The 25,748-nt window shown below is 43.2% G+C and overlaps 2 protein-coding genes across 3 annotated transcripts in view; one reads left to right on the plus strand and one right to left on the minus strand.

Annotated features, from left to right (window-relative positions):
* The window catches only part of PIGU (phosphatidylinositol glycan anchor biosynthesis class U), a 40,755-nt gene extending 20,260 nt beyond the window's left edge, over positions 1 to 20,495 (plus strand). The window contains exon 13 of one of the 2 annotated variants that reach the window (XR_005829969.1): positions 20,324 to 20,495. The gene's annotated coding sequence lies outside the window, so the exon portion shown is untranslated. Of the gene's footprint in view, positions 1 to 6,373; positions 6,661 to 20,323 lie in introns of those variants that run through there. The other variant, XR_005829968.1, reaches the window with a different exon arrangement.
* Positions 154 to 24,477, minus strand: SAMHD1 (SAM and HD domain containing deoxynucleoside triphosphate triphosphohydrolase 1). The gene is made up of 15 exons (XM_040609213.1): positions 24,364 to 24,477; positions 21,827 to 21,899; positions 20,495 to 20,655; positions 18,672 to 18,787; positions 16,919 to 16,989; positions 15,712 to 15,867; positions 13,469 to 13,569; positions 13,252 to 13,360; positions 12,568 to 12,659; positions 11,102 to 11,217; positions 8,739 to 8,878; positions 6,173 to 6,262; positions 4,805 to 4,909; positions 4,297 to 4,434; positions 154 to 2,197 (listed from the first exon to the last, which is right to left on the minus strand). The coding sequence occupies exons 1-15, from the start codon at positions 24,402 to 24,404 to the stop codon at positions 2,075 to 2,077; spliced, it is 1,632 nt and encodes a 543-aa protein (XP_040465147.1). The 5' UTR covers positions 24,405 to 24,477; the 3' UTR covers positions 154 to 2,074.
* Positions 24,478 to 25,748: the final 1,271 nt, after the last annotated feature.

Below are 25,748 nucleotides of genomic sequence, written 5' to 3' on the forward strand. Positions count from 1 at the left end.
GCTTCTGGCACAGCCCAGCCATCTTCACTGCTCATGTCAACTCCTGTGCCCACCAGGATGCCAAGGTCCTTTTCTGTCCACAGAGCAGCGTTTGTCCTTTAGAAATACATCTGGCCATTTATAACCGTTTTAAATAAAGTCCACACACTGCAGTTCCTTAAAAGAATAGTAAAATAACTGTTTATAAATTTAATCTTAGTCCAGAGAGGCTCAGATTAACACATCTGAGAAAAAGAAACGCTCTGTCTCAGAACTTAACATTAAGTATGAATTTTTGCTTAAACGTAAGCAAAACATATTTCCCAAGTATAAAGTGCACCTTTTATAACAGTTCAAAACACAAGCAACAATAACAAAATTAATTATTCTGAACAATCCTTGATTTTATGCATATAAGGGAAACAAATGCCTTCACTCTATGATATTGTTTCTTGAAGCATAATAAGTTCTTCAAAAGCCTTTAGAGGTCACAACCCCTTCTAACAGTTACCTGGCACACCTGCAGATAGGAAATACTCTTAAAGACATGAACAGCAGAGGTTGCACCACATCACCTTTAGATGCACGAGCACAGGTACGTAAGAAAGCAGCAGAGCGCAAAACAACTTCTGGTTACTTCAACAAATTAAATCTGAGCGAGTACAGGTGTACTCCTTCCCTCTGCCCGATAGCTATCCGTTCCCACAACAGAGGGAGAAGAAATGCCATCAGTTATGAAGAGTCCTGCAGGTCGGCCAGAGGGAGTTCCTGCTGTGCCAGCTTCCAGGAACTCACGTGGTTACCTATGCCTGGCTGGCAAAACCGCACACCCAACTCTTCTTTCCCCACCCCACATATAAACCCCCAAAGCTCAATCCAATTTCTGAGCATTACTGCACCTTTTGCTTTGCATTTTTCGCTTTCTGGGCAGGCTTTTTCAAGCTTTTAGGTTTTATTCAATGAAAGCAGCCTTCCTCTTAGACCCGAGTACAAGAGGAGAGGAAGGTCTTCCTCATTCACCTTTTCAACTGGACAGACACTTAGCAACACTCACACTAGTACTGCCAGCAAGGGAAGAATCTAAGAACCCTTATAGTTCTACAAGGGAGAGAAAAATTACGCAGAAACAGCCATCAGAGGTCCAAGAGAAACAGGGAAGGGATACAAGGATGGCAGAATTCCTGAGGAGCCTGTCTACCTATTACAGTGTGATGCAGAAAACAAGGTGCACTCAGTGCAAAGAGCCAGTGCAGCATCCAGCAGGGACTCACTCACTGCACCGAAACCTGTGCGCACGTCCACCTGCCTTGACAAACATTCGGGTCACTCTGCTTTCCTACCAGCACTCAAACAATGGACGTTTTGCAGTTCAGTCAGTAAAAAAATATAACATTAAATGTATCAAAAATACACTATAAAACAATAAAAGGCTGCATGTCACTGCAATGCATTGTTACATCAATAAAAACTGTGGTCACATTTATAGCAAGAGGCCCACATCTTCATCAGCTTTTTGAATGCCAGAAAAGTAATCTTTGGTTCTTAAAAAAAATTCCCCTCTCCCTTCCTTTTATTTTCTTAAATGAAGTTAACTTTGTTATTCTTGAAGATGCCATCTGTGGTTATTTCAAAGTTAGATTACCTCACTGTATTTTCAGAAACATACTTACTCCCCTCTTTCCTAGGTACTGGGGGAAAAAACCAAAACCAAGACACACCAAAACGTGAGCTGCAAGTTTTTCTGCTAGCTCATTCAACATCACAACTATCTTAAGAAGGGATCAGAACTAGAAGGACCAGTAACATGTCTTCAGAACTTCTTGTAATAACAATTAATTGGCATTTTTAAAGTTTCTTTTGCAACACAGTGCCAATACTTTCATAAATAAATGAGAACTGAGTTTGCTCAGCTGTAACAGCTGACGTTCACTTGGAATATGCACTTCTTTTAAGCACCTACATTAAAACATACTGTGTTGTAAAATGCAGAAATGCATTGATCCATAAATTCCATCCAACTGCCTTTAGAAGAATTGCTGCTCAGGTTTACTCATCTTCTGAAGAAGCAGACTGAACAGTGCCAAAAGGAAGAGTGTTACTTATCAAAAGGAAGCCTTTGTTTGCAGCTGGGCTCTGAAGCTGTCCTGTGTTCATCATCTGTCGTGTTGTTCCAGCTTTCCTTCATTGGAATTAGATGAGGGGCAACCACATCACCATCCTATTATTAAAAATCAGAAAACATTAATGATAGCACATTAACTTCTGCTTTCTATGCTAAAGCAGAAGAAAAGCAGCTCTGTATCACTTAGTAGAAAAAATAAATCCAAGGTCCCAGAAGCTTTGTAAGGCAACAAACATTGAAGACGGCACATCCCAGAGATGGAAACTGCTATAGTCAGTGGTAGTGTCTGGTGGAGAGAAAGAAAATCCCCTGCACCTGAGAAACCTTCGCTGTTGGTAGTGCACTTGTTCCTGAAGTATTGCCAGCAAATCTAGAAAGATCAGCAGGCTTGTATTTTGGGCATCGATATTGAACCGGAAGCATTATTATAAGCATCTCCTCTGACTTTGCCAGGGTATCTCCTTTAAAACTGTTGCGATCTACCAGCTCGAAGTGCTGCTACAGTCTAAGGCAGTAGTGCTCATCCTTGTGAGATACATATGTTAACCTAGTACTTGAGCACCACAAACATATACAAGAAAGCAGTAAGCTCTCCAAGTTAGAAATAAGCTGGTGAGATGCACGTTGCCATGCTCTGCAACCCACCGGGGCCTGCGAGATGGATATGCCTGAACTAGAAGAGCATGCTTACAGGGCACAACCAAACTCTACAAGCAGAGAAAGCTTATTGCTTGATCCATTTGTAAAACACCCTTCTGAAATTAACTGCTCTCAAAAGACGGGTGCCAGAAGTAAGACATAAGAACGAGCCTTAAAACAAATTGTTCATGCCTATAGCTGTAGCTCCAGCACCTCAAAGCACTCATCTACTGGGTGGCCTTTCATTTCAGAGGATGAATGAAACTTACAGGTGCCTCTAGCAAGTAAGACGCAAAGTCAGTGTTATTAACGTACTTTATGAAAAGGAAAAAACCCCATGGTTCACAGAATAAACTGTTCATACTGTATTTTTTAAGCAACTTTGAGATTTCAATATAAGCATTTATTTTACTTTGAGGCTTGATCCCAAATAGTGGAAAATATCTGAAAAAGTACGTGGAAGTGAAGAAAGCTATCCCTTTCCCTGGTATGATTATCAGACAAACGAAAGTGAAAGCCAGACATCAGGGGAGAAATGTAACAGCAGATTTGCCAGCACGTCTATCAAACCTAATGACGCTTCCAGTCTAGAAATTTCACAGCTCGTGCATGTAGCAGAGTGGCTCCATTACCATTTTCTACTGAGAAAAACTTACTTCATACAACCGTAACTGCTTCTCTACAATGATGAATATTCTGGAAGGATTTTTTTTTTAGATCATAGAATCATTTAGGTTGGAAAAGACCTCTGAGATCATCAAGTCCAGCCAATGAAGGTGCCCACCTTCCTGCAAGGGGGATGTGGTGGTGGAGATGTTGTATCACACATCACCAGTTTACAGCCGTGACTGTTACAGGCTTCTCCACCACCTCTGGCAGGAGGAATGCAAAGCAAAGTACGAACTCGGGGTCTGCTTTAGAGTCTCCATTTTACTTCCCAGGGCAGCTCTGACAAGGTTCCAAACACAAAAATGTCAGGTGAGCTGTAACATACTCTCTTCCCGCCTCACAGCTGGATACTTGTATGTTCTGAGAAGTTGACAGAAAAGGGAAACACAGAGAACAGAGAAAACCTTGCAGGCAACTCAGACTACAGACTAGTTGCCCAGAGAGTCGATGTTTTCAATCTTACTCCTCCAGATATTTTCACTCTAACTCGGAGCAAATGGACTGACCGTGAATCTCCTGGGGGAGGAGTGACTTTTAAGAGCTGGTGAACAACAAAGGAAGAGAGGGAAAGCCATAGAAGAACTGACCTGACCTCCTCCCTAGAACTTTTAATCTCTCAGTGCTGTTTTAAGCCTTTGTGTGAGGAAACCTGCATCCATGAACTACTGAGTGTCTGTGTGGAAGTTAAATCAATGCAAATCCATCACTATTTCAGTGAAAATAAGGCACACCCAGATGTGAGCCACAATAAAACCAGAAGCTAGGTTAGTGAGAAGTGGCTCTGCCACAAAGACAAGGCCTGAAAGCCAAGTTTTTTAGTGAAAAAGCCAGCTTAGGGACAAAGGTGAAGAGGTCTAAGAACAAGAAAAATAACATGTGAACATTACCTGTGGTTTGGTGAAATTCTTTTTTATACACCACTGAATAAAATATTGTTTTGCAGCTGAAACAATATCTGCATCCTGTCTTTTGCAATAAACCCGAATAATCTGCTCTGCAAACGTCATGGGTAAAAGCTTTGAAACCTTTGAAACAAAAAAGAAATAAGCTTTAGTATCTCTTGAAATTTAAGAATCCACTGAACTTCAATTTTTTCATCTGAATACAAACGGAAAGCAGTAAAAAAATCGCACTACAATCTATGGGCTTTATCCAAATCAACTGTATTTTTCTAAGACTTCCAGAGTGTATTCAAGTTAAACACTGTCCATATGCAAAGGCTGTCAGAATTCCAGATTGTAGCAGTACAACAGACACCGAAGCCCTGCAAGGACATGGATTCTACCACCTCCCCACGACTCCTGCAAGAACTACCATAAAGGACTGTAATCACTTCCATCACAAGTTGTGAAGATGCTGCCCTTCAGCAGCCAGCTGAAGAAAATAAAAGACTACCTGTTCTTTACTGATCTTGACTGCCTTGGAAGGATCAGCCTTGCAATAGAAGAGAACATTATCAATGGGATTCTGTTCTTTCATTCCATAATCCATACGGACAACCTTGCACATCAAACAAAGAAAATGGCATTTGTTAATGTTTGTCTTTAGTATTCTCACAATAAATAAAAGAGGATACACACTATACTTCTGTAAATGATGCTAGTAAAATAGAACAGTAATTATTACTTAATAAAACAATCCGGTATTGCATCTTGTATCTTTTCTTCCACCACCTTTCGCTCTGAAGCTGCTAGGTGGATATTGACATTTACATGAGCCAGCTCTGAGTCACGCTCTGCAACGCTCCAGTTTCAAACAGTGGAAGCATGCTGGTCCCTTGCCAGCCCGTGCCCTCCTGAAACGCACATCCTATGGAGGCAGCAGTAGAGCTCACAACTTTAAACATGAGGTTCAGACTGTGTTATTTACATCTACTTGGTACACCAGCAGTTTTGTGGTCAGCAGGGAGGAGCCCACTTTCCCATGACTTTAGTTTATGGACAAGGAAAGCGCAGTCAATTTAAAGCCAGGTGAACTGCTACAGTTTTACTCAGCCTGAAGTGAATCTTCAATGCAAGGGAGCTTTTGAAGTGATCTGTGATGCACTCTGTGCAAAGCCATTTGCTAGCTCTTCCCAGAATTAACCAAGAACAGAGATCAAGCTATTTGATACTTGCAGACAGCTCAAGCTCTCTCCTCTGCTTCAGGGTCTCTCCTTTCCCACCAGTACTGGCCAGCAACCAAGCTGTGGCAGTGAGGTGCTTTATGCAGGAGACAAAACCCAGGGATGACTGCCACGCATCAGGCTTGCCATACCAGCAGCCTGGAAGTCACTGTGCCCGTTACCCTCCCACCGGGGCCTGCCCTTCGCTTGACTTCACAGCCCACAGCAGCGGTTCTTAGACTGCTGACTTCAACACCCATATGCTAAAACCCAAAGGATTCCCTACTGCTGCTCCTTTTCAAAGTGAGGACAGTCGTGGGACAACCATATGTGTCACCAGGAGCAGAAGTGCCCAAAGAGCAGCTGAACACCAGCCCAGGGAAGACGCCTGATGCCTCTGCGCCCAGGCCCAGCAAACCTCCCAAGGGGAAGCTCGGTGCTCTCGGAGCCCTGAGCTGAACACCTGGGACAGCACTTCTGAAGCAACCCTGTGGGTTTGGGGTTTTTCGTTCGCTTGGTTGGTTTTGGGTTTTTTGTTTGTGGTTGGTTCCCCCCTCCCATTCCAAATGTATTGAAATGTATCTCTGATTTTCACTATGGTACACAAGGCCCACTGATTGAGAAGTTTTTACTCTGAACCTGCCCTGAGAGGTATTTACATCAATTATGAAATCTTCGGCCTTTAGCTCCACATCTGGAGGATCCTTTTCTGGCCTGGAATTAGCAATGCTTTCTGCCAGGCTGTTATTCTGAAAAAAGACAGTAATTCAGGTTACATTTAGGCACTACCAGGTCTAGACCAAGGCAAAAAAATGCATGACAGAACACGTCACTAAACTAAATATTTTATTTCTTCATAGCTTGACAGACTCTTCCTGCACCAATCTGGTTGTTTGAATCCCTGCATATCTCAGCCGTAAGTCTTCTACCGATTTTCAGAAACCAAACAAGCTTATATAACTGAGAAGACTCCAATACTGCCAGCCTGTGGAGGACAAATTTTCACCCGATGACAGGAAGAAGCAGGGGGAAGAATGTCCATCCAGGATGTTGAAATCTCCACAAACCCAGAAAATAATTACCTTTAAGAAATTATTTAATTTATACAAATGTTTTGCAATTAAGTTCCTAAAAGCTAAATATTAAATGTTTTTACTGAACTTTGGGGTTTTTTTAATGAAGGGCTACAGGATCTCACCCTCCAATGAAGCTTTTATACCTATACATTGGAACATATCAAAAAAACCCCAAGAGACAGACAAGATCAGTAATGTCATTGACCACTGTGAAAAAACAACTAGAAGCAGCAAGCTCCTAGGCAAACTTTGGAGAGGATGGTGACCTACTTCAAAAGCTGAAACCTCCAAGGGGTTTTGCCTGGTTTTGGACCCGAGAGAATATTCCCTGCTGACAGCTGGGCTAAAGCCAAGCTGAGAAGCAGGGTATGATGAAGAGGAGTTGTTCAGGGAAATGTGTAAATTCTCATTAAAAGGCTGTGGCTGGCGGGAGAGAGAAAGTTGCCTATTTACCAGGTTGCTGTGTTCTGGGTAAGATGCAAGATTAGGTGAAGCAAGATTTCCTGGGAGCAGCTGAGACTCATGGAAGAAAAGGTTTGAGCGCATCACGTTGCTTCCAGGAGACAGGTCCAGAAGGGAAGGATTTCAGCTAGCAACATTTTTTTGCTGCTGCTTTATCCATTGCAAAGATAGGGAAACTAGTAAGAAAAGCAGGGAATGACACACATTGCCAAGCTGAGGCATGTGTCGTTTGTTGTGACTCGAGAAGCCAAGGGAAGGTTTAGACTGAGACCAAACCTAGAGGAAAGAATTGCCAGGAGGCAACCGGCAGAAGGCAGCCTGTTTATAACATATTCTATTTCCGTTCTTGTTTCACAATGTACATATGCTAACTTTCTTCTTTTCTTTGTTGTTGCTTGCTGCTGGTGCTTGTTCTTAAGTTACATCTTCCAGTTTGCCTTAACTGGAAACTCTAGCTTTGAATTTAAGAACTCTGTAGCTATTTGGGATGTTACCCTGGCTCTGGCCAGCATGAGGTGAGGACCACAAAACTGCACAGTGCTTTGAGCAACCTGACCTAGCTGAAGGTGTCATGCTCATTGCAGGGGGGTGGGGTGGACTAGATGGCCTTTAAAGGCCCCTTCCACCCCAAACCATTCTATCTAGCCACTGCTCACCTCCAGCACTTCAGAGGAAGTTGAGCCTCCAACACTCCTGCAACAGGCAACTCCTACACTGCAGGAGGAAAAATTTGCCCCTGAGCCCTCAGCTGAGCATCAGAAGCTGCAAAGCGTTGGCTGGATGTAATTATGGCACCAACAGTGATCCAGTCTCCCTTGAAAACAACACACTGGATACCCCAAGACCCAAGACCTCTGGCTGGATTTTCAAAGTGAGAGTTTTTCTTTTCATTAACGAGTTCTAAAAAGAAGTGTTTAAAGGTGGGACTCATGCAATTCACTCTCCTGCTAATCTCCTTATTTGTAAGGCTACCGATCCTGAACTACCCCTCAGAAGGGCAGGAACTTGACAGCTGATGTACGAGCATTTCATGTTTTCCTTCCCGTTTCCTCCTGCTTTAATACAGAATCTCTTAATGCTACTTTTTCTTAGACACTAAGAATACAAGCAAACCATCTCTTCAAACAAAAAGAACGGAGCAGTAAGACATCCAGTAGTCCTTCTGTAACCTTATTCTTTAAGACAGCTGAATTAATCTTACTAAGGCTTTCTAGATACAGCCATCTCAGCCCCAAGAAGTTTGGAAGTTATTATTCAGTTTGACATCTGTTCTCAAAGTAAAGGACACAAATCACAATTCAAAGCAAATGTGTTCCTTATTATTCTGAAATTTTAATGAACACAAGATAATAGTAGTAACATTCTCGATCACTGGACTGACTAACAGCTTTTTTGCAATTTTGTGTTTTTCAGAAAAGTTTTTTTCTGAAAATATTTCTGCAATAATCAATTTCTGAATTACCACCTCCTGCCATTCTTCTGGCTGTTTGTAGATAAAACTCTTCCCAATTCCCTGTATGTTTCATGGCTCAGCTACATAGACAGGAGGATGACTTTTAACTCTAGTTTTGGAATAGTAGTTAAGCCAAAAAAAACCACCCAAAACCCACATGGAGACAGAGAAAAAAAGATGGTCAACAACTTTTTACAGGGACAGAATTCAGAATTTTCCACCAACAGACATTACCTTTACAATTTCCATCATTTTTTCAGGTTGAGTCTCTCCTAAGAACTTGTATAATTGACGTCGTTCTAGTTTCTGCAGTATCTCTCGTGCCTCCTTCAGTTCTGGACAACTTGAGTGCAGAATTTCCAGGTAGATATTATCTGCCAAAGTTGCATTGATTGTTGTTAAGTATGTCACAATCCAGTGTCACAACAAAATGCATGTACAGGGACAAAGGTTAAGACAACAAGAAAAACTGCTGGTTCAGTAAAGTCACTCACTTTCAGAGAATGGCTGAACATGCCAAGTCTGACAGCTGAGAAGTCACAATATCACCTTGATTATTGTCAGGTTCGTAACACCTACTGACAGGAAGACTAGCTCAGTTCTCACCCTTGCAACAAGTTTTATCATTTCACTGGAAGTTGCTTCCTCCTCTTATTTAGCCAGTCTTGTTCAGCAGAATATCTTAAATCCCAGCACTAACTAGCCCAGGGACAAGGGTGCTCTACCTTGTAAAAAGAACAACATATTTCCGTTAAACCTTCCGAATTTGTCAGGCTTTGGATGCTAGCATCAAAGCCCCCCTCCTGTCTCCACATCACAGCGAGGTACGCAGTGCATTTCCCACCATCAATACGAGCAGCAAGACAGGTTTCTTTTGATGTGGCTTCGAGCAGAAAGGTTATTTCTGGCTGTCCTGAAGAGACTGCTGCTGTCAGGGTGCTGCTCACCTGTCACAAGCACCAGCTGCGCTCCACATCTATACACACTCCCCTGTCAGAAATACCTGGGCAGCTCTGACGCGCACTGCAAGCACAGCTCTGCAATGCCCTGCCTACGGCTGCAACTGGCTTAAAAAGCTCCCAACACACTCCAGGAGCAAGTTATGGGCCATGCACCAAAACACCCTTAACCGAGGGCTGTTTTTAAGGATAAGGTTGGGCAAAGTCAGGAAATTCTCCATGAGGAACAGACTAGGTCTCTTCAGACTGAGAGAAGAGATAACACAAGGGAAATAAGCAGCCCACAAACGCATCCATTGTGCAAAAGCAGTAGTGACAAGGAACAGTTTGCTGTCTCAACCTTTACTAAAATGAGGATTTGCTGTCAAATCACAAAGCGACAAATCAAAAACTAACAGTGGTTCTTCACCATTCATGGAAGAAAACTAGGGAACTTTCTGCTGCAGAACCTCACAGAGGTTTATCATTTGCAAAGGTCCAAGAGGCAATTGGGCAGTTTCAGAGAAGCATCACTCATCACGGACTACTGAAAACAAGCCTACTGTCCTCTCAGAAGCCCCCAGGTGGCAACTGCTGAAGGCAGGAAGTGCCTTAGTTTAAGAGAAGAACGTATTTGTCCTTTGTGGTCTACTGTTACATTTGATGTGGGCATATTCCTCGCATCACTCCTCTTGCTGTTCAACTCTCGTCTTGTTGACCAGGACAGCCCTGCAAGCAGCTCCTTGCTGCGGCAGACTGTAGGAGGTGGCGGACAGCCCTGGTCTCCCTGCCCTGAGCTGCGCTCCTCGCCAGGTGCCACAGGTCAGCAGGCAGTTACAACAGGGCCTTGGTGCTGATTTGCTAGCATAGCTGATCTTACAGACCAGACAGCCCCCATGGAACAGAACCCAGCCCATTAAGAATTTAAATCTTGGTTCTTGCCTTTCTGCCCAGCCTTTCCATGGCCCAACACTGCAGTTCATGCTCTCCAATAGTCACTCCCCTCAAAAGCCAGCCCCTTCTCCTCCCCTGGGGCATAGGCATGCAGTGTCAGCGGGGCCAGGCAGCTCCTCATCTCAGCACTCTGTGCAGCCCCTTCACCCACTTGATGCAGCAGGTCTATGGTCAGGCTGAATGTGGCTGTGGCAGATCGAGGATTGCCGAAAACTTACAGCAATACTCTGTTGTTCATATATTCTGTTTTCTTCTGTTGTATTTGCAAGCAGGTTGCAACATCTGAAGTGAATCAAATCAGGCCCCATCAGTGCCCTTTGAAACCTGCTTTGGGGTTAAGTTTCACAAGACACACACACAGACTTATACCCCACCTGTGACAAGTGCAACAAACTCAAGGCACAGGCAGGACCTCCTGACAGGACTGCTTGCAACAATGTGAATTTGAATGTGTGCAGAACATAGGTAGTTGGTACTTCTCTCTCTCAACATAAAAGTCATTTAAACTAGAAGGTCTTGCTCCCCCAGCCAGATATGAGATTGGATGGTCCAGGTCTGCCCCACCATCTGTGCACAAAAGCAGTACTTGAGCGTCCAGTCATGGGCAAGGGCCCACCACACCAACAGATGTAAACCCAGCATTTTAACAGGTACTCGTGTTCTTTTACTTAAGAAAAAAAAAATTAAAAAATCTGAGTGCCATACCAGTTAGCTTAGTGTAGGCTTCCATGTCCTCTATTGCTGTAGAAATCTGGTACAGTTTTCCTCCAGAGCCTTCTATTTTAAAAAATTTGTCTGCTTTTTGAAAGGCTTCTGTAATCCTAGTTTGAGACAAAATTAAGACTTAAGGATAGCGTCATTTTGAAACAGCTTATTGCTCAAGAGTAAAAAAAGAAATGCATTAGTATGTTCTAATTATAAGACAATGGATGAAACTGCATCCCTTGTGCACAGCAGACCCTAATGGCACTGCAGTTATGTCCCATCTCCATGCTGTGATCACACATTTCAACAGAGTATTTCCATCTACTGAAAACTGGTTCAGATCAGACCCTTCAATGAATTAGCCGCTTTATTCTGCTGCAGACTACAAGTTTATCATTGTTTAGACAATCGCAGAACCCTGCAAGACAGTGACTTAGTCACTCAGCTGCAATGAGGCTGCCTCACAGATGACCATATTCTTTTACAGACCCATTGTTCTAGGAGTTAACCAAGAGAATACGGAACACTGTAAAGGTAAAGCATCATGAACATGTGGGATTTTCAGGTGGCAAAAAATAATATTCTGAAGATCAAGTTCTTCCAGAGCTCCCTGTACCTCATCATTGTTACTGCCAGCTTGTACACTTACTTGGATAAGCTGCTATAATTATGGTACTAAATTTCTCGGCTGTTTTACTCCTCATACATAGGTACTGCCAAACCTTAGCATTTTTCATGTGAGTTTTAGAGGATCACTAAATCAGGAGCTGAAGTTTATGAAATGAAAGCAGTACCAAATTACTCTTATACTGTGTAGTCCTCTGTGTTCCTTTCTTCCAAGCTCAGCAGATGGTTACTCAGCAGCCAAGATCCTAGTGAAAAAATCTTTGGGAAAACTAGTACAGATGCTTTTCAAGAAAAGTAAAAAGAATAATGCTACAGGGAAACTTCTACAGACATCGACAGAGGTACAAATGCAGGCAGCCAGCGGAGTTTGTTCTGAACAATTCCTGCTGTGGCATTACATAAACACAAAGTCAGGCCTCAGCTGAGCTACAGTAACAGTAAGCTTGCTCATTACTTTACTCTGCTAGTAACGTTCCTCTATTAACCAGCCGGTTTGAGCTAAGTGGTCTCTAACTTGTAGGTATAGCTTTGACTTCAGCTGTCAGCGCTTAAAACAGCATTAGCACATCCTGATTCTATGCTTCTTCAGGGCTTTAGCAATCTCCTTCTAACTGATGTTCACATGGAAGGATGTAGTTCTTGCCCTCTCTTTTTTTTCATTCATCACAGCCTCTGTGACACTCTGAAGACTGAGCCTTGCCACAACAACTGGGCTATACAGCCCGGTGGCTTTAATTTTATGTCACACCTTTTTGACTATCCCAATATTCCAGACAGATAAACACTTTCAAGAATTTAAAAATCAACGGAATGCAAGAAAAGGAAAGTATAATACTTGCATTATTTCAATGATGTTGCCAATCTTATGCTGGTATGCTCGCCGATGCAGGCAATTCCGCGTGTGGAACATATCATACAAATTTCCAACTTCCTGAATCAAAAAAAAAACAATCATCTTTTACTTTTCACATTGGTATTGACTGCAAAACTAAAACAATCAAGGAATCGAATGAGTTTGTCTGCTTCCATTTGCAGCACAGAGCAGAATCGTTATTTTTCACAGTCTACGAATTTCGAAACAGCCTCAGGCTGCCATGGGAAAGCAGAGATCCTACAGTGACGCTGGCAGAGAAAAGGACCTCTTGCTTCTTTAGCAGCCCCTTGCCAAAGCCATATTCACCTCTTGCTCAGAAGACTTGGAGCAGGATCATGCATGCTGCTGGTTTTGTAAGGTCTTCTCTGGAAGGACCCACCACAAGCTCTTTCAACAGAGGCTTGCTCTGTCCCGCCCCTTCCTTAAATTAAATGCTTCTGAGAACAGCTTTCAAAGCAGCAACTACTTCTTCCTCTCTTGGGCTATAAAAGCATCCAGCAGGCAACCCCAGCAAACCTCTACAATCCGGAGAGCGGCTGCACCGTGCTGACCAAGGCAGGCTTTGCCACAGCCCATATGCTCTGTGTGCTGCTATACTTTGCATGCATTTTGCTGCTGGGTGTTCCCTCAGTTCATGCACGCTGCTTACCTTGTCACGGGTACAGATATGCTTCCGGTTTTCTACTTCACAGACCCGAATGAATTTAAGTAATCGCTTATAATCAAAATTATTCTGGATTCCTAAGTGATGGCAATCCCTAAAAATATTCCACAGAGAGTGTTTAACAATGAGATCACACTTGTACATACAGTAGCATTGTTTCAGTAGGAATTCATAATAAAAACCCAAAATGTAAGATTTGTACCTTGCAAAATAATCCCATTTGTCAACATCAATGCCATTTTTTTTGTTAGCTACTATCTCATATAGGAAACTTTTCTCCTTCTGTCGACCATGGTAGGGCCACTAACAACAGGGGAGCCGAGAAGGAAAAAAAATAAATATCAGAAACAATAAGAAATTAAAGTGTGCAAACAATGTCAAAGCAATTTTTTTAAGACAGCAGAAATACACTTTGATTTTGTCTGTGATAAACATCCAGCACTGAGGTAGCAAAGAACAGAAAGACATTAAGAAGCTGTTGGGCATTAGATGTTCAGAACTGGGGCTTAATCAGCTGACTTCCCAGAGTATCAGGAAGAATAAAAACCATGTACACCAGTACTTAACTTCCCATTCTACTTAAGCAAAGCCTGCAGCTTTGAAAAGCTTAAAAAAAAAAAAAGTACATAGCAAGGAAGAGAGGAAAAAGGTTGGAAGCATTTAATCCTCAGGGAATTAGTTAAACCCACAAACATGTCACTGTCTTGCAGTCTCCTGCAATCAACAATACAACTTTATAGAACAGTTTTAAAACAATAATTTAGAGTTTTAAACAAAAATTGTACAAATATCCCTTGTGGGTTAGGAGCTTAAGTAGCTGGCAATTCAGTCATAAGGCAAACAGGAAATCAATGCCAAAATAATAAGATACAAGTTGCAAATAAACACTTATTTTCTTGAAAATCTAATGATTCTTCAGCTAAACAAAAAATGCCATAAAATGGCCTTGAAATTCTGAAGGTGGAAAACATGGTATACAAACAGATATGGTTTTCATGTTATCTGCATTACAGAAATTTTAAAACTGATATAAGAATGGAAATGTAAGTAAGCAGCAGGAAGAGAGCACATCACTGATAAAAACACCCCGTGCTGATGAAAAGAGCTCTGCTACTGGGACAAAGTCCAGGACACAGTTTATGTTCAGTGCATAAATAACTTATGGTTCATTTCAGGACCAGAAGTCCTGCCATGTGATAGCATCACAGCACATATGCCTCAACAGCAGAGGTGCCTGTACTCTGGTAAGACCACCGCAGTACAAGCGACTGCCAGCAGAAGATCCTGCAGCCTAACACCAGGAGGGTAGCAAGAAGGTACATGCAGCGTACCATGTATGACATTCCTTTTCCTGTTATCCTGCTGGAAAACAGGCATAGAATCCAAACAAGGAAGAAGAGGCATTGGGTAAGCACTCGGAACAAGACCAGTGCAAGTGGCGGGCAGCAAGGTTTGTGTGCACATGAGTGCAAGTAAGTGAAAAATCAGCTTGCAGTCTTTGTAAATCAATATCCCCTTCTTACAAGATCTCAGAATGAATTTCATTACGCTAAGTTTCCTATGTTTGTCATCAGAGTGCTGCAGTACACACGGCAGAATTACACACTGCTACAGCAGAAAATAATGGGTAAGTGCTAATGTTTGCAGGTGATTTGTTTGGGACAACGCACAAATTCTGATATGGGACCAGATTGTCATGACAGATCTCCCACTGACAGGTTCTTAAATTGTAGGGGCAACTGAATGGGTGTCCTTGAAGAGATAACAAGCTACAAAGTGAGGAGAGAGGACTTAATACTTTCATAGAGTGGCAAGGAGTAACAATCATGATCTCTTCCTCCTTGTCCCGAGGCAACACATTTCTTTGAGTCTTATCCCTGCCTCTATGTATGTTACTGCAATAAATCCAAGAATTTTGCTACTGTTAAAGCTGATGTGGCTCTGGCGCTGGGGCCACACTTCGGGTTGCTCGTTGCCTCATCTCTGCCAGTTCTCAGTTTTGATATCCATTATCAGCTTGTTACCCTAAACTGTCTCGTGTTTTCTTCATGTGAAAACACAATCTCCCACCACCATCACCTCCAGGCATCTAATAAACAAGCTGTTATCCTAACCTGGTCATTTAAGGTTCCATTAAAAATTCAGTTCTACCAATCTAGTTACAATAAATCAGGTTCACTAAATACAAATAACATTCTTAAGCTTTCCTCTAATCTGAAGACTTTGAGGTAAGAACTTCTCAGGCAGATGTAAGCACATGATGTAGTGAAGCTACCACCTCCTGCCAGCACTATAAGAAACAAACACTACACGTCTCTAGCATCTCTTGTGCCAGGATTCTCAGAATTCCGCAGGGCTAAAAATAAATAAAACATAGTTATCTACACTTTCAGTAAAATCAAAGACATGTATTGGGACAACCAGAGGAGCAGTGCACTGACTTACCGATGCCTCACAAGTGGCTCCACCTATAGGCCCTCCTATTTGCTCCTTGATGAAGGTCATATCTTCCTCCAGGACAAGTCCATATGACTTCATGACTTCTTCCAGTTTATTGGAAGTGATCAGGTGCTCAAACATTTCAACAGAAGCAGTTTCATGCTGTGAAAAAAAACACTTCAATATTGCACTACAAAGGTTAAGCATCTTTCATGCACTGTCACAGCTTTCCCCTAACCCAGCAGCGCTGCCTGGCAGGGCACCTTGGCACCGTGGTGTCCAAGTGCGGCTCTTGCAGGATTTTCTATTAATTTGTACTGAACCAAACAGGAAGTCACCTGGTCTACAGAAACACCAGCTCCAGCAGAGAGCTGTTAATTTTAACAAACAGCAGTAAGACAGTCACAATGCTAAAAGACAAAATAAACAATTCTGTTGTGCAGAAGACTAACAAGTTTACTCAGCTAATTTTGTTCAGCAACTGCAAGCAGAGAGAGGCCCGGAAGGACTGTCTTACATTTCATTCACGGCAAACAACCCTTGAAACTCCACCCAAAGTTTCTGAAAGCTGGAATTCTAAATGCTGTATTAAATATCCTGGCCTTGAACAAAAAATCTTAAACTGGAAAGGAATTTCCCAGTTGGTATTTTGCATCTGTAAAACACATTCTGAAGAAAGCTCACAATACACATTTTAAGACACAATGCTGCCTTTAAATGATCAGTGCACTCCTAACAAATTCTGCCTCTTCAGAGCCACACTACAGGCACCAACAAGACCACATTTCACTTCATTTCTCTGTGTCACCCAGTGTGACATCTGCAGGAAGAAGACATATGTACACAAACAGATCTCATGAAATTACACAGGAGTTCAAGAGCATTTGCACTTTCGGGGGAAGAGATGCTGGTGACAAACACCTGCCCTTACTTCTCCCCATGCCTCTTTCTGCTTTGCTAGTAAGGCTGCTTCTGCTCACAGCCATGCTGAGGGGGCTGACATTCCCCAAACATACAATTAAAGCGAACAACAAGGAAATCATCACAAGAGTAGAAGATATTCTGGTTTTCAATGATGACACCAAAATGATGCAATAAGAGAATGCTAGAAGATTGTTATATTCTCACAAGCACTGGCAGTCGTTTAAAGACAAATTATTCTCCCTTTAAAAAATCCAGTTTTCTATTTTTACTTTAATATTGAAAAGCCTACCTTCCACTTCAAACTTGGACGAGTGAGTGGAATAAATCTTCCATCAAACATGTGTGAAAATGGCCCATGACCTTAAAAACAAAGATTATACAGGTGTAATCTGAGACATGATTGTCAGTAGAAATATTCTGAACAAGCTAAAAATCTGGATTTTCTTGTATTTGACGTGATCTTGACATATATCAGAACCACAGAAGCCGTCAGCTGGAAGTGACCCTAAACGCCATCTAGTTCCCACCCCCTGCCGTGGGCAGGGACACCTCCCACTAGACCAGGTTGCTCCCAGCCCCGTCCAAGCTGGCCTTGGATGCTGCCAGGGATGGGGCACCCCCAGCTGCTCTCGGCAGCCTGTGCCAATGCATCGCCGCCCTCACAGCAAAGAATTTCTTACTAACATCTAATCTACACATACCCTCTTTCAGTTTAAAGCCCCCCCCCTTGCCCTATCACTACATGCCCCTGTAAAAAGCCCCTCTCCAGCTTTCTTGTCGGCCCCCTTTAGGCACTGGAATGTGCTGTAAGATCTCCCTGGAGCCTTCTCTTCTCCAGGCTGAACCGCCCCAACTCTCTCAGCCTCTCTTCAGCAGAGAGGTGCTCCAGCCCCCTCAGCATCTTCATGGCCTCCCTGCTCCAACAGGTCCATGTCCTTCTTATGTTGGGGGCCCCAGAGCTAGACACAGCACTGCAGGGGGGGTCTCACCAGAGCAGAGCAGAGGGGGAGCATCACCTCCCTCATCCTGCTGGCCATGCTGCTACTGATGCAGCCCAGGGTACAGTTGGCCTCCTGGGCTATTGAGTGCACATCACTGGGTCATGTTGAGTTTCTTGTCAACCAACACCCTCCAGTCCTTCTCAAAGCTGCTCTCAATCCATTCCCCACCCAGCCTGTATCTGTGCTTGGGACTGCCCTGAACCACAAGTGGGACTTCACACCTGGCCTTGCTGAACTTTGCAATGTCCACACAGGCCCACCTCTCAAGCCTGTCAAGGTCCCTCTGGACGGCACCTCTTCTCTCCAGCGTGTTGACCGCACCACACAGCTCGGTGTCACTGGCAAACCTGCTGAGGGTGTGCTCAACCCCACTGTCCATGTCACCGACAAAGATATTAAACAGCGCCGGTCCCAACACTGATCTCCGAGGAACGGCACTCGTCACCAGGCTCCACTTGGACAGAGCCACTGACCACAACTCTGAGTGCAGCCATCCAGCCAATTCCTTATCCAAATTCCTTATCCGTCATCTATGAGGAAGTTTTAGCTACCGCAAGTGCGCTTTCCCAAGACACCTTAAGTTCTACTGCACTTAACATAGCCAGTTCCATTACCCACACAACAGGCAAGTGTTGCAGTAACACTGAGAACATTAACTATTCTGTGCCAGCTCTGAGGAAAACATTATGTAGTTATAAAATAATCATAACAATTTTTGAAAGGGCCATTCATTTTCACTCTGAAATGTTTTAAGAGACCTGAGGACACCACAGGAAGAATTGGACACTTCAGCCACCGAGGGCAGAACTCTAAACACCATATGGAAACATGACAAAAAACTAGCTAAGAGCGGCTACAGACTCACCAAGTGGAGTTGCCTCCACATACATACTCTGGACCAAACAGAAACAGAGAAATCCCGTCTCAGAATACGGCCATGCACTGAGTGGCCCAGAACAGCTGTCACATTCCAGTCCCACAGCCAACTTTTCATCCAGGGTAGCTTTCAAAGAGCAACAAGCCACCTCAAGTGTTATTTACCCAAATCATGACAAAGCCCAGCAATTTCTACGCAGAGAATGTCTCGCTGAGTTATATCCAGCTCCGGTTGTCTCTCCTTCAGTGCACGAACCACACATCCTGCAAGGTAGCCCACCCTGTTGCAGAGGGGGGGGGAAAAAAAGTTAATGTACCAGTGCTTTAGGCTGAACAGAAGATCAGTTCACCTGTTCTATTTCACTACATTAAGTCACAGCCCTTGTCTGAGGGGTAGCATACAAAGAATACTCAAACCCTATCCTGCACGAGAACCACAGAAACAAACTATTTCCTGTAGTAGAGTTTTAGTCACCAGTAACACATTTGAAAGCAAAAAAGCGTAAGATACCGTGCCCAAAACAGAGACAACAGCGTCCTGCAGTATTTCACAATGCACAAGCATGGAATAACTGTGTAAGCAAACAGCAGTGCATTACTGACAGTGTGTGTCTTGAAGCACCACGGCTTACACATCATCCTCCTACTTCCAGTCAGTGCAACTGCAAATGTCCACAACAGTCACCAAAGCACTGTTCTTTCAAATTGCTATTTTAACAATAGTTTATGACAATTACTTCTCTTCCTTTTGTTCATTTCAGATTTGCCATTTAATTTCACTGAATGGGACCCTCTGTTCTCATGACATGTAAAAAAGCAGTAACAAACATATGGTACCAATCCTACAGACTGTTTACAAGCGCTACACCAACTTCCTTTTCTACTTGACTCAACAGTCCCCCTTGCAGAGCATCTTAAAGCAAGACAAGGTTTTATATGACAAGGCAGTATCTTTTATTAGACCAAATTTTACTGTTTGGTGGTTTTGTACTAGACCAATATAAGCACAGAAAGCTCACTTTATTTTAATACAGTAAAAATCTTCCAAATTGTATACAAATTGAGAACAACTGTCTTAAGTTTAACTATATAGATTAAATGAACTGTTTAAAAGAAAATGCTGTCAATACTATTGGAGCTTTCAGACTCCTGTTGTGAACGTTTTGTTTATATCCCCCCCAATTTTGCCTTTTCAGGTTTACCAAATGCAATCAATTCCAGCTTGCCTCACTGATCTGACCATTTTACAATGGTCATTTGCATCTTGCTAATGTCAGGGAGCAGGGGCAGAAGCCAGACTGGCTCCACGATGTCAGCAGTAACAAAAGCCATTTTAGGCTGGCCAGATCACCTGACTAAAAACCATTGACTAGTTTAACTTCTCTGCACCTTGGGATATACTTTTAAAACAAGCCTAAATTTGTCACTGAACAGTTTCTCTGTGGAGTGTGAATGACTCAGCAACACTCTGGGAATCCTCATGTCCATCATCTGTTTCTGTTTCACTTTAATTTGGGCTGACAGCCTGACAATCTGCCATGGACTGCATAAAGCACACAACTACAAATGCAAACATCACAGACAAAATGGGTTTTAGGTGTGCTGGACAATATAAGGGGATTACAACTGTCCAGCAAGTCATTTATAGCAGTCCCAGTACCCTTCCCAGGTTTATGCTTTAAAACTCAGATTTTGACCAGGGAGAACATAAAGTACTCACAGTTTTTAATTAACATTATTATTAGAAGAATAAGGGGCAGGGGAGGAAATCTAACATTGATCCATTTTGCAGGTTTCTTTATCTGTCTTTATTACAGGAAGTTCGAGGGAACAACCCATAGTCACACAAGATATCCGGGAACACTCGTGAGACCGAAAATGTCCCCCCCAGCAGTTCACCAATGCTCAGAGACAGCAGTGTCCCTTGGCTACAACCAAGCTCCGGGAAATCCAAATGCAACAGACCTTCGTGCAAGACATCACCTTACCCTATAGAGTGCTCAAAGCGGTTGTGAGAGGCTCCTGGAAAAACAAAGTAAGTGCCACCCAGCTGCTTAATGTATCTCAGGCGCTGAAACTGAGGTGTGTCAATGATACAAACAAGAAGGGGATGTATTTCAATGTGCCCATGAATCGGATCGTTAAAAACCTACAAAAGCCAAACAGCAGCATAATTAACACTTAAAATTTGATTTTGAAAAGAAACAGGCACCAAGGTAAACGATATCTAGAATGGTCAGGTATTTGGTGGGAGAGGGCAATTCTTTTGTTTTCTCCTGTAAAACAGCCATTACCTGCCTACCCTTTATCAAGATTTACCCTGGAGAACTACTTAAGCATGGCATCAAAAAAGACAAAGCTGCACGTTTCAGAGGGCAAGGGAATTAAAGTCAAAATCTCTAAAAATGTAATCTGTAACTGTGTAATTCCAAAATTTAACAATTGAGAAAACCGCTGTCTTTATTAATCTGCTGTTCCAGTTAAAGCAGGATACTGCAATATGTGTCTGAGATATCCCATAAGAAGTGTTTGGTTTGATATTGTTCATGTTTTTTAAAAATGAAGTGAAATTTAGTAGAGTGGAAATTACGATTTTTACCTTTGTCACAAAATAAAATGGAAAACCCAGAATAACTGAAACATGAAAGATGTACTCCCTGATCATCCCTAAGCACAAGTTTTTAAGAGATATTTCAGTAACTACAGTGACTTGCTAGAGAAGATAATCACACACGTTTAATCCTTGACTCAGAACAGCAGATAAAACCATTTCATCACACACATCTCTTGGTAAAAATACTGAAGCAAATAAGGTTTCCCTGTGTCACCTCCATGCTGGGTCACTGAGCTCATAAGGCTCTAGCAGATGCGCAGGCTACGACAGAATGTGCGCAGCTCTGGCCCGAGTTAAACCAACATACACCACTTCGAGAAGCTGTTGGACATGGCAACCAGTGGCAGCGAGGAGGAGTCTGTTAACCAGGCCTGGGAGCAAAATTAAAAAAAAAAAACAACAAACTCAGGGAGGCTCTACACAAAGAGATGGGAAAGGGGAGCTTCTCAACACATTGCAAACATCATTCAATCTCTCACAACCGCCAGGTGCCCACATAAAGCTCCTAGCTGGTGATTTTAACAGTTTTTCTGGTTAATGTGGCTTTTCAAAGACCACCTGCTATCAAGGGGAAGGGCTGGGGAGCGTGCAGCTCTGCAAAGGCAAGGCACGGTCGCAGCAGCGCGCACCAGCACCACCAAGCCAGAAGGAGGGGAGGCAGCAAGGTCCTGGCCGCTGTGTCCTCCGGCCACTGCGCTGGAGCTACCTTCATCATGTCGGCGTGCTGCTGTCTCACTTTGTTCAGGCAGGCCAGCACTTCCAGTCTCTCAGCTGGGAGGCTAGAAAGGAAAGAAAAAGTCCTTGAGAAGAAAGTTTGCTACGCACTTCCCTTTGCAATCTGCAGAACATACGGAATTAGTTTTGCAAGTTCACTATCTCTCTGTTATTGACTCTTGAACAGAAATACAGACTTCTGCAGCTTTTTCAGAAAAATACTGAAAGCATTCACTCTTCTAAAATCAGGTACAGAAGGAAGAGAACAAATAGCTACAGAAGTTGTCTGTAAAGCAGTTTAAGTGCTTTCTCCCACTTACACTGAACCAAGACACAGAAACACCAGGTAATACAGAGTTTTTTTTCAATTTATTTTAGGGAAAGTCATATTTGGGGGTAAGCCTTTTCAATTTATGGGAAAAACAACACTCAGTGCCTGTATAACTGACACATTTTAAGGCTGAAAAATTCCTTAAACTAAAATGTTAAAGCCCCAATAAACTATTTTAATAAAAATTTATTTCAGTCAGTAAACTCAGAAGTAGTTTAATTTTGCCAAATTAACTTGAATTTTACAGAATTAATCTCAGGTCCAACAGCAGAACCACTAGAGTTTAAGAGATGCTCCAATTTCATTGAGAACTGATTCTTCTATTTTGGAAAGATGTTTTAGTCATTCTTAATAAAGCATTAAAGGTCCCTTTCACAACGCACACACAGATTTCCAACACAGGTGCCCTGTTGTAGCCACAGTAGTCTAAGAGCACAGGCAGGACAAGTCTGGAGGGAGAGAGAACACACTCTGTTACACCCACTTTTACTACTTCTGCCTGCAAGCCTTCTCCTTGAGCAAAATACTTCAGCCTCAGTATGACAGCAAACACTTTATCACAAGAAAGTACTATTTGCTACCTTTACCCTCTTCAGCAGTCAACCACCCTGAGATCAGTTTTACATCAGTTTTTCAATTTAAACTTTAACAGAAAGCAATGCTGTAAAATATCAGCTATTAGCAAAAAATACTGCTTGATGTACTACATGTTTTCATCCAACCATTTAATAATTCACAATCCATAAAATATTAAACGCATATGATGCCTAAGCTGCTGGTGGCGAGTTTTTATCTTAACCACTTAGTATCCCTTTCCCTAACAGGGAGGGCTGCAGCCTCTGCCGCTTACAGTCACGAGCCTTTAGCTGCCCCTTCCTGAAAGAGCCCACTATTTACAGGGCAACAGAAAGCAGCTAACACTGAGGACAAGAGGAGGACCACCTGAATCTGCCCATCCTTCTTGCTCTCTGCTAAGAAGAGAAGACGACCTTTAGCATGGTGGAAGAGCAGAGGAACCCTTCTGCAACCAGCCAACCAGAAGGTTGTATGGAACTATAATTACACTCCCAGGAAAAGCAACCACAACTGCTCTTTGAGGTCTGTCCTGAAAATGAGACCAAGAACATTCAACTGCTGTTTCTAAGAAATGTGTAACCTTCCTGACCACAGGTATATCTAGCTCAGGCAGGACTAGCATTTGGGCTGGTAACCAAGCACTTCCATCACACCACCCTCAAAAACGGTTCAGGGACAGCAAAGTCAGAAGCAATCCACCTCCAGCCATCTACACTCATTTAGCTTCTGTGGAGAAGTTCTCTCTCAAGGCACTCATCTAACATGCAGAACCACACCTGGACTAGAGCATCTTTGCTTCAGCAGACCTGAAAAATTAACACCCAAACTTGACATGCAGAGATGACCCCCACGTTCCTAATTACAACTGAGATCTTCCGTGGATAGCACTTCAGAGCATGCTAATAATGGAGATCAAACATCACAAGCATGTTTTTGAAAGAGCTGCAATGCTGCAAGAGGTACAGTAGCACCACCACATAGTCATGCAACAGACCTCAGGTAACAATTGCCCAAAATGATACTCTGGGTCACGTGAAGTACACGAGGTAGGACTTCATTACATTTTTGAGAAGGTGAGGAGTGTGAAGCAGCACCCAGCATTAAGTGAGGGACAGCACTGCCAAGTACAGAGCACAACCTGTTGCTTTGAAGCACTTGGTTACCCTTTCAAATTCCGCAAAAACACAGGAGCAAGGAGAAAATTAACTGGAAAATAGCCAGGTACATAAGGAGGAAGGTATTTTGAGTGCCTACCATCTCGAGAAATTACTGACTGCAACTACAGGAACAGGCGAGAAAGGATGGTTCTGTACTACTGACACTACAGTTTGTTACACAACTACCTATGCAAACACGTGTCCACAAGAAGCACAGCCTAACACAATGTGCTTTGCCCCAGAAACTTAGCTCCAGCAGGGCTGAATTAAACAGCGCTAACACAGCTCTCTGCACTGTATAACACATCTGCTGGAGTCACCCCTGGGACGGATCAGTGCTGCACACGGGTGAGAGAGCAACAAGAGGAATAGGCTTGACCGGGGATGCTGGGAAGTCCCTGCCTGACATACCATGTCAGTGGCCTGTGCATCTTATCATCTTGCCCTGCCTCGTGGAACACTAACCTTTGTTTTGGGTTTGGCCTCCAGATAACAAAGCATGCCATTAAGTGCAGTCCTAGCACAACAGATCACAGAACATCACCCCATGGAGAGCTCTCTATCCTTCTTCAGACAGAAAACAGCAGCAGAGGATTTTTCACCTGCTGTCTCTATGAAAAGACTGGCTCAACAAAGACATTACACACAAATGGCATATTAGTACTGTGGTTTTTTAGGGCTCTGCAGGCATAGTTCCTCAAACAGCCAAAGTGGTAATACTGCTGGCTGTCTTTGAAAAGGTGACAACCAATGCCTCCCCATCCACCCTCCCCACCCCGACCCCCCATGCTGCAGGTCACAAGGATGAGAAAACCCCCTTCCTGCACCCATTAGAAGCTTAAATATTCCAGAGAGGTCAGCCAGACAGCCCTACTCATCATCTGTATTTACCATGCAGCATGCAACACGCCCCACAAAACATTCACTTCCAGGAACGTGAGAACACGTAGGAAACCCACAGCACTGCCTCCAGGCCCCTGTCATCCTGAGGTCTCCCTAATGAGCTCTCCCTATGGTCCAGGAACGGCAGGGAACTAAATATAAGCATTCACTACCAGCCTGTCACAGAGAAACAATAAAAGTTACTGTAGAACAGCATGCAGTGGAAAGGGGCATGCAAAGGGATCATTCTTTATTGTAAAGTTACGATGTTTTAAAAAAAGCAGAAGGCTCTAGCAGCTTCTCATCCAACTCGCATCTTCAGCTACACAGAAACAAGGTATCAGATCTTACTGAAGGAAACATTTTATAAAAGAAAACGGACAAGCACATCATTCCACGCCCCCAGCACCATCCATTCTCCATAACAACTGAGCGCTCTTCGCAACCGTTTGACTCCACTGCCTGTACCCCACACTTGGAGGGACTTCCTCTCCACCCCACCCTGCCTGCCTATGGTCAGCACTACCAGAGCCTGACCTACGAGTTTCTGACGACCCGCAGAGCAGCCTGCAGACAGCCGCGGTGTCCAGGCATCCGTATGGGCACGTACGGGCACTTCTTGATGCTCGGACAGCCAGCAAGGCACTAAAACCAACCAAGCCTCCTGCTAGCCTCTAAACAGGAACTATACACCTAACTGTCATTTCAATTAGACAATTACTTCATGCTTCAGAAACAAAGCCTTTAGCTACCTTCCTCATACCATGCATTTCTGTCCACACACTTTAAACAGCTGCAGTTAAAACCCTTCTTCCAAAAAAACCAAAAATACCTTAATGACTCCTGCCAACACCTTACCTCCTCTGAAGCACAACCCTTCTGCCTTGTCACCTTGAGTCACATCAGCTCTTCCTTCTCTACAGATAGCCACACCAAGACACCTGCTTTTCTAACTCACCCTTTACACC

The sequence above is a fragment of the Falco naumanni genome, chromosome 10, assembly GCF_017639655.2.
Source record: "Falco naumanni isolate bFalNau1 chromosome 10, bFalNau1.pat, whole genome shotgun sequence".
NCBI lineage: Eukaryota > Metazoa > Chordata > Aves > Falconiformes > Falconidae > Falco > Falco naumanni.

Coding starts and splice junctions, on each gene's coding strand:
- SAMHD1 (XM_040609213.1), bottom strand. CDS start 24,404: ATGGCATGCTTTGTTATCTGGAGGCCAAACCCAAAACAAAG. Junction 16,990..18,671: donor TGGGCTTTGTCATGATTTGG/GTAAATAACACT, acceptor TTTGTTTTTAAG/GTCATGGGCCATTTTCACAC. Junction 6,263..8,738: donor AAATGATGGAAATTGTAAAG/GTAATGTCTGTT, acceptor GTCTTTTTTCAG/AATAACAGCCTGGCAGAAAG.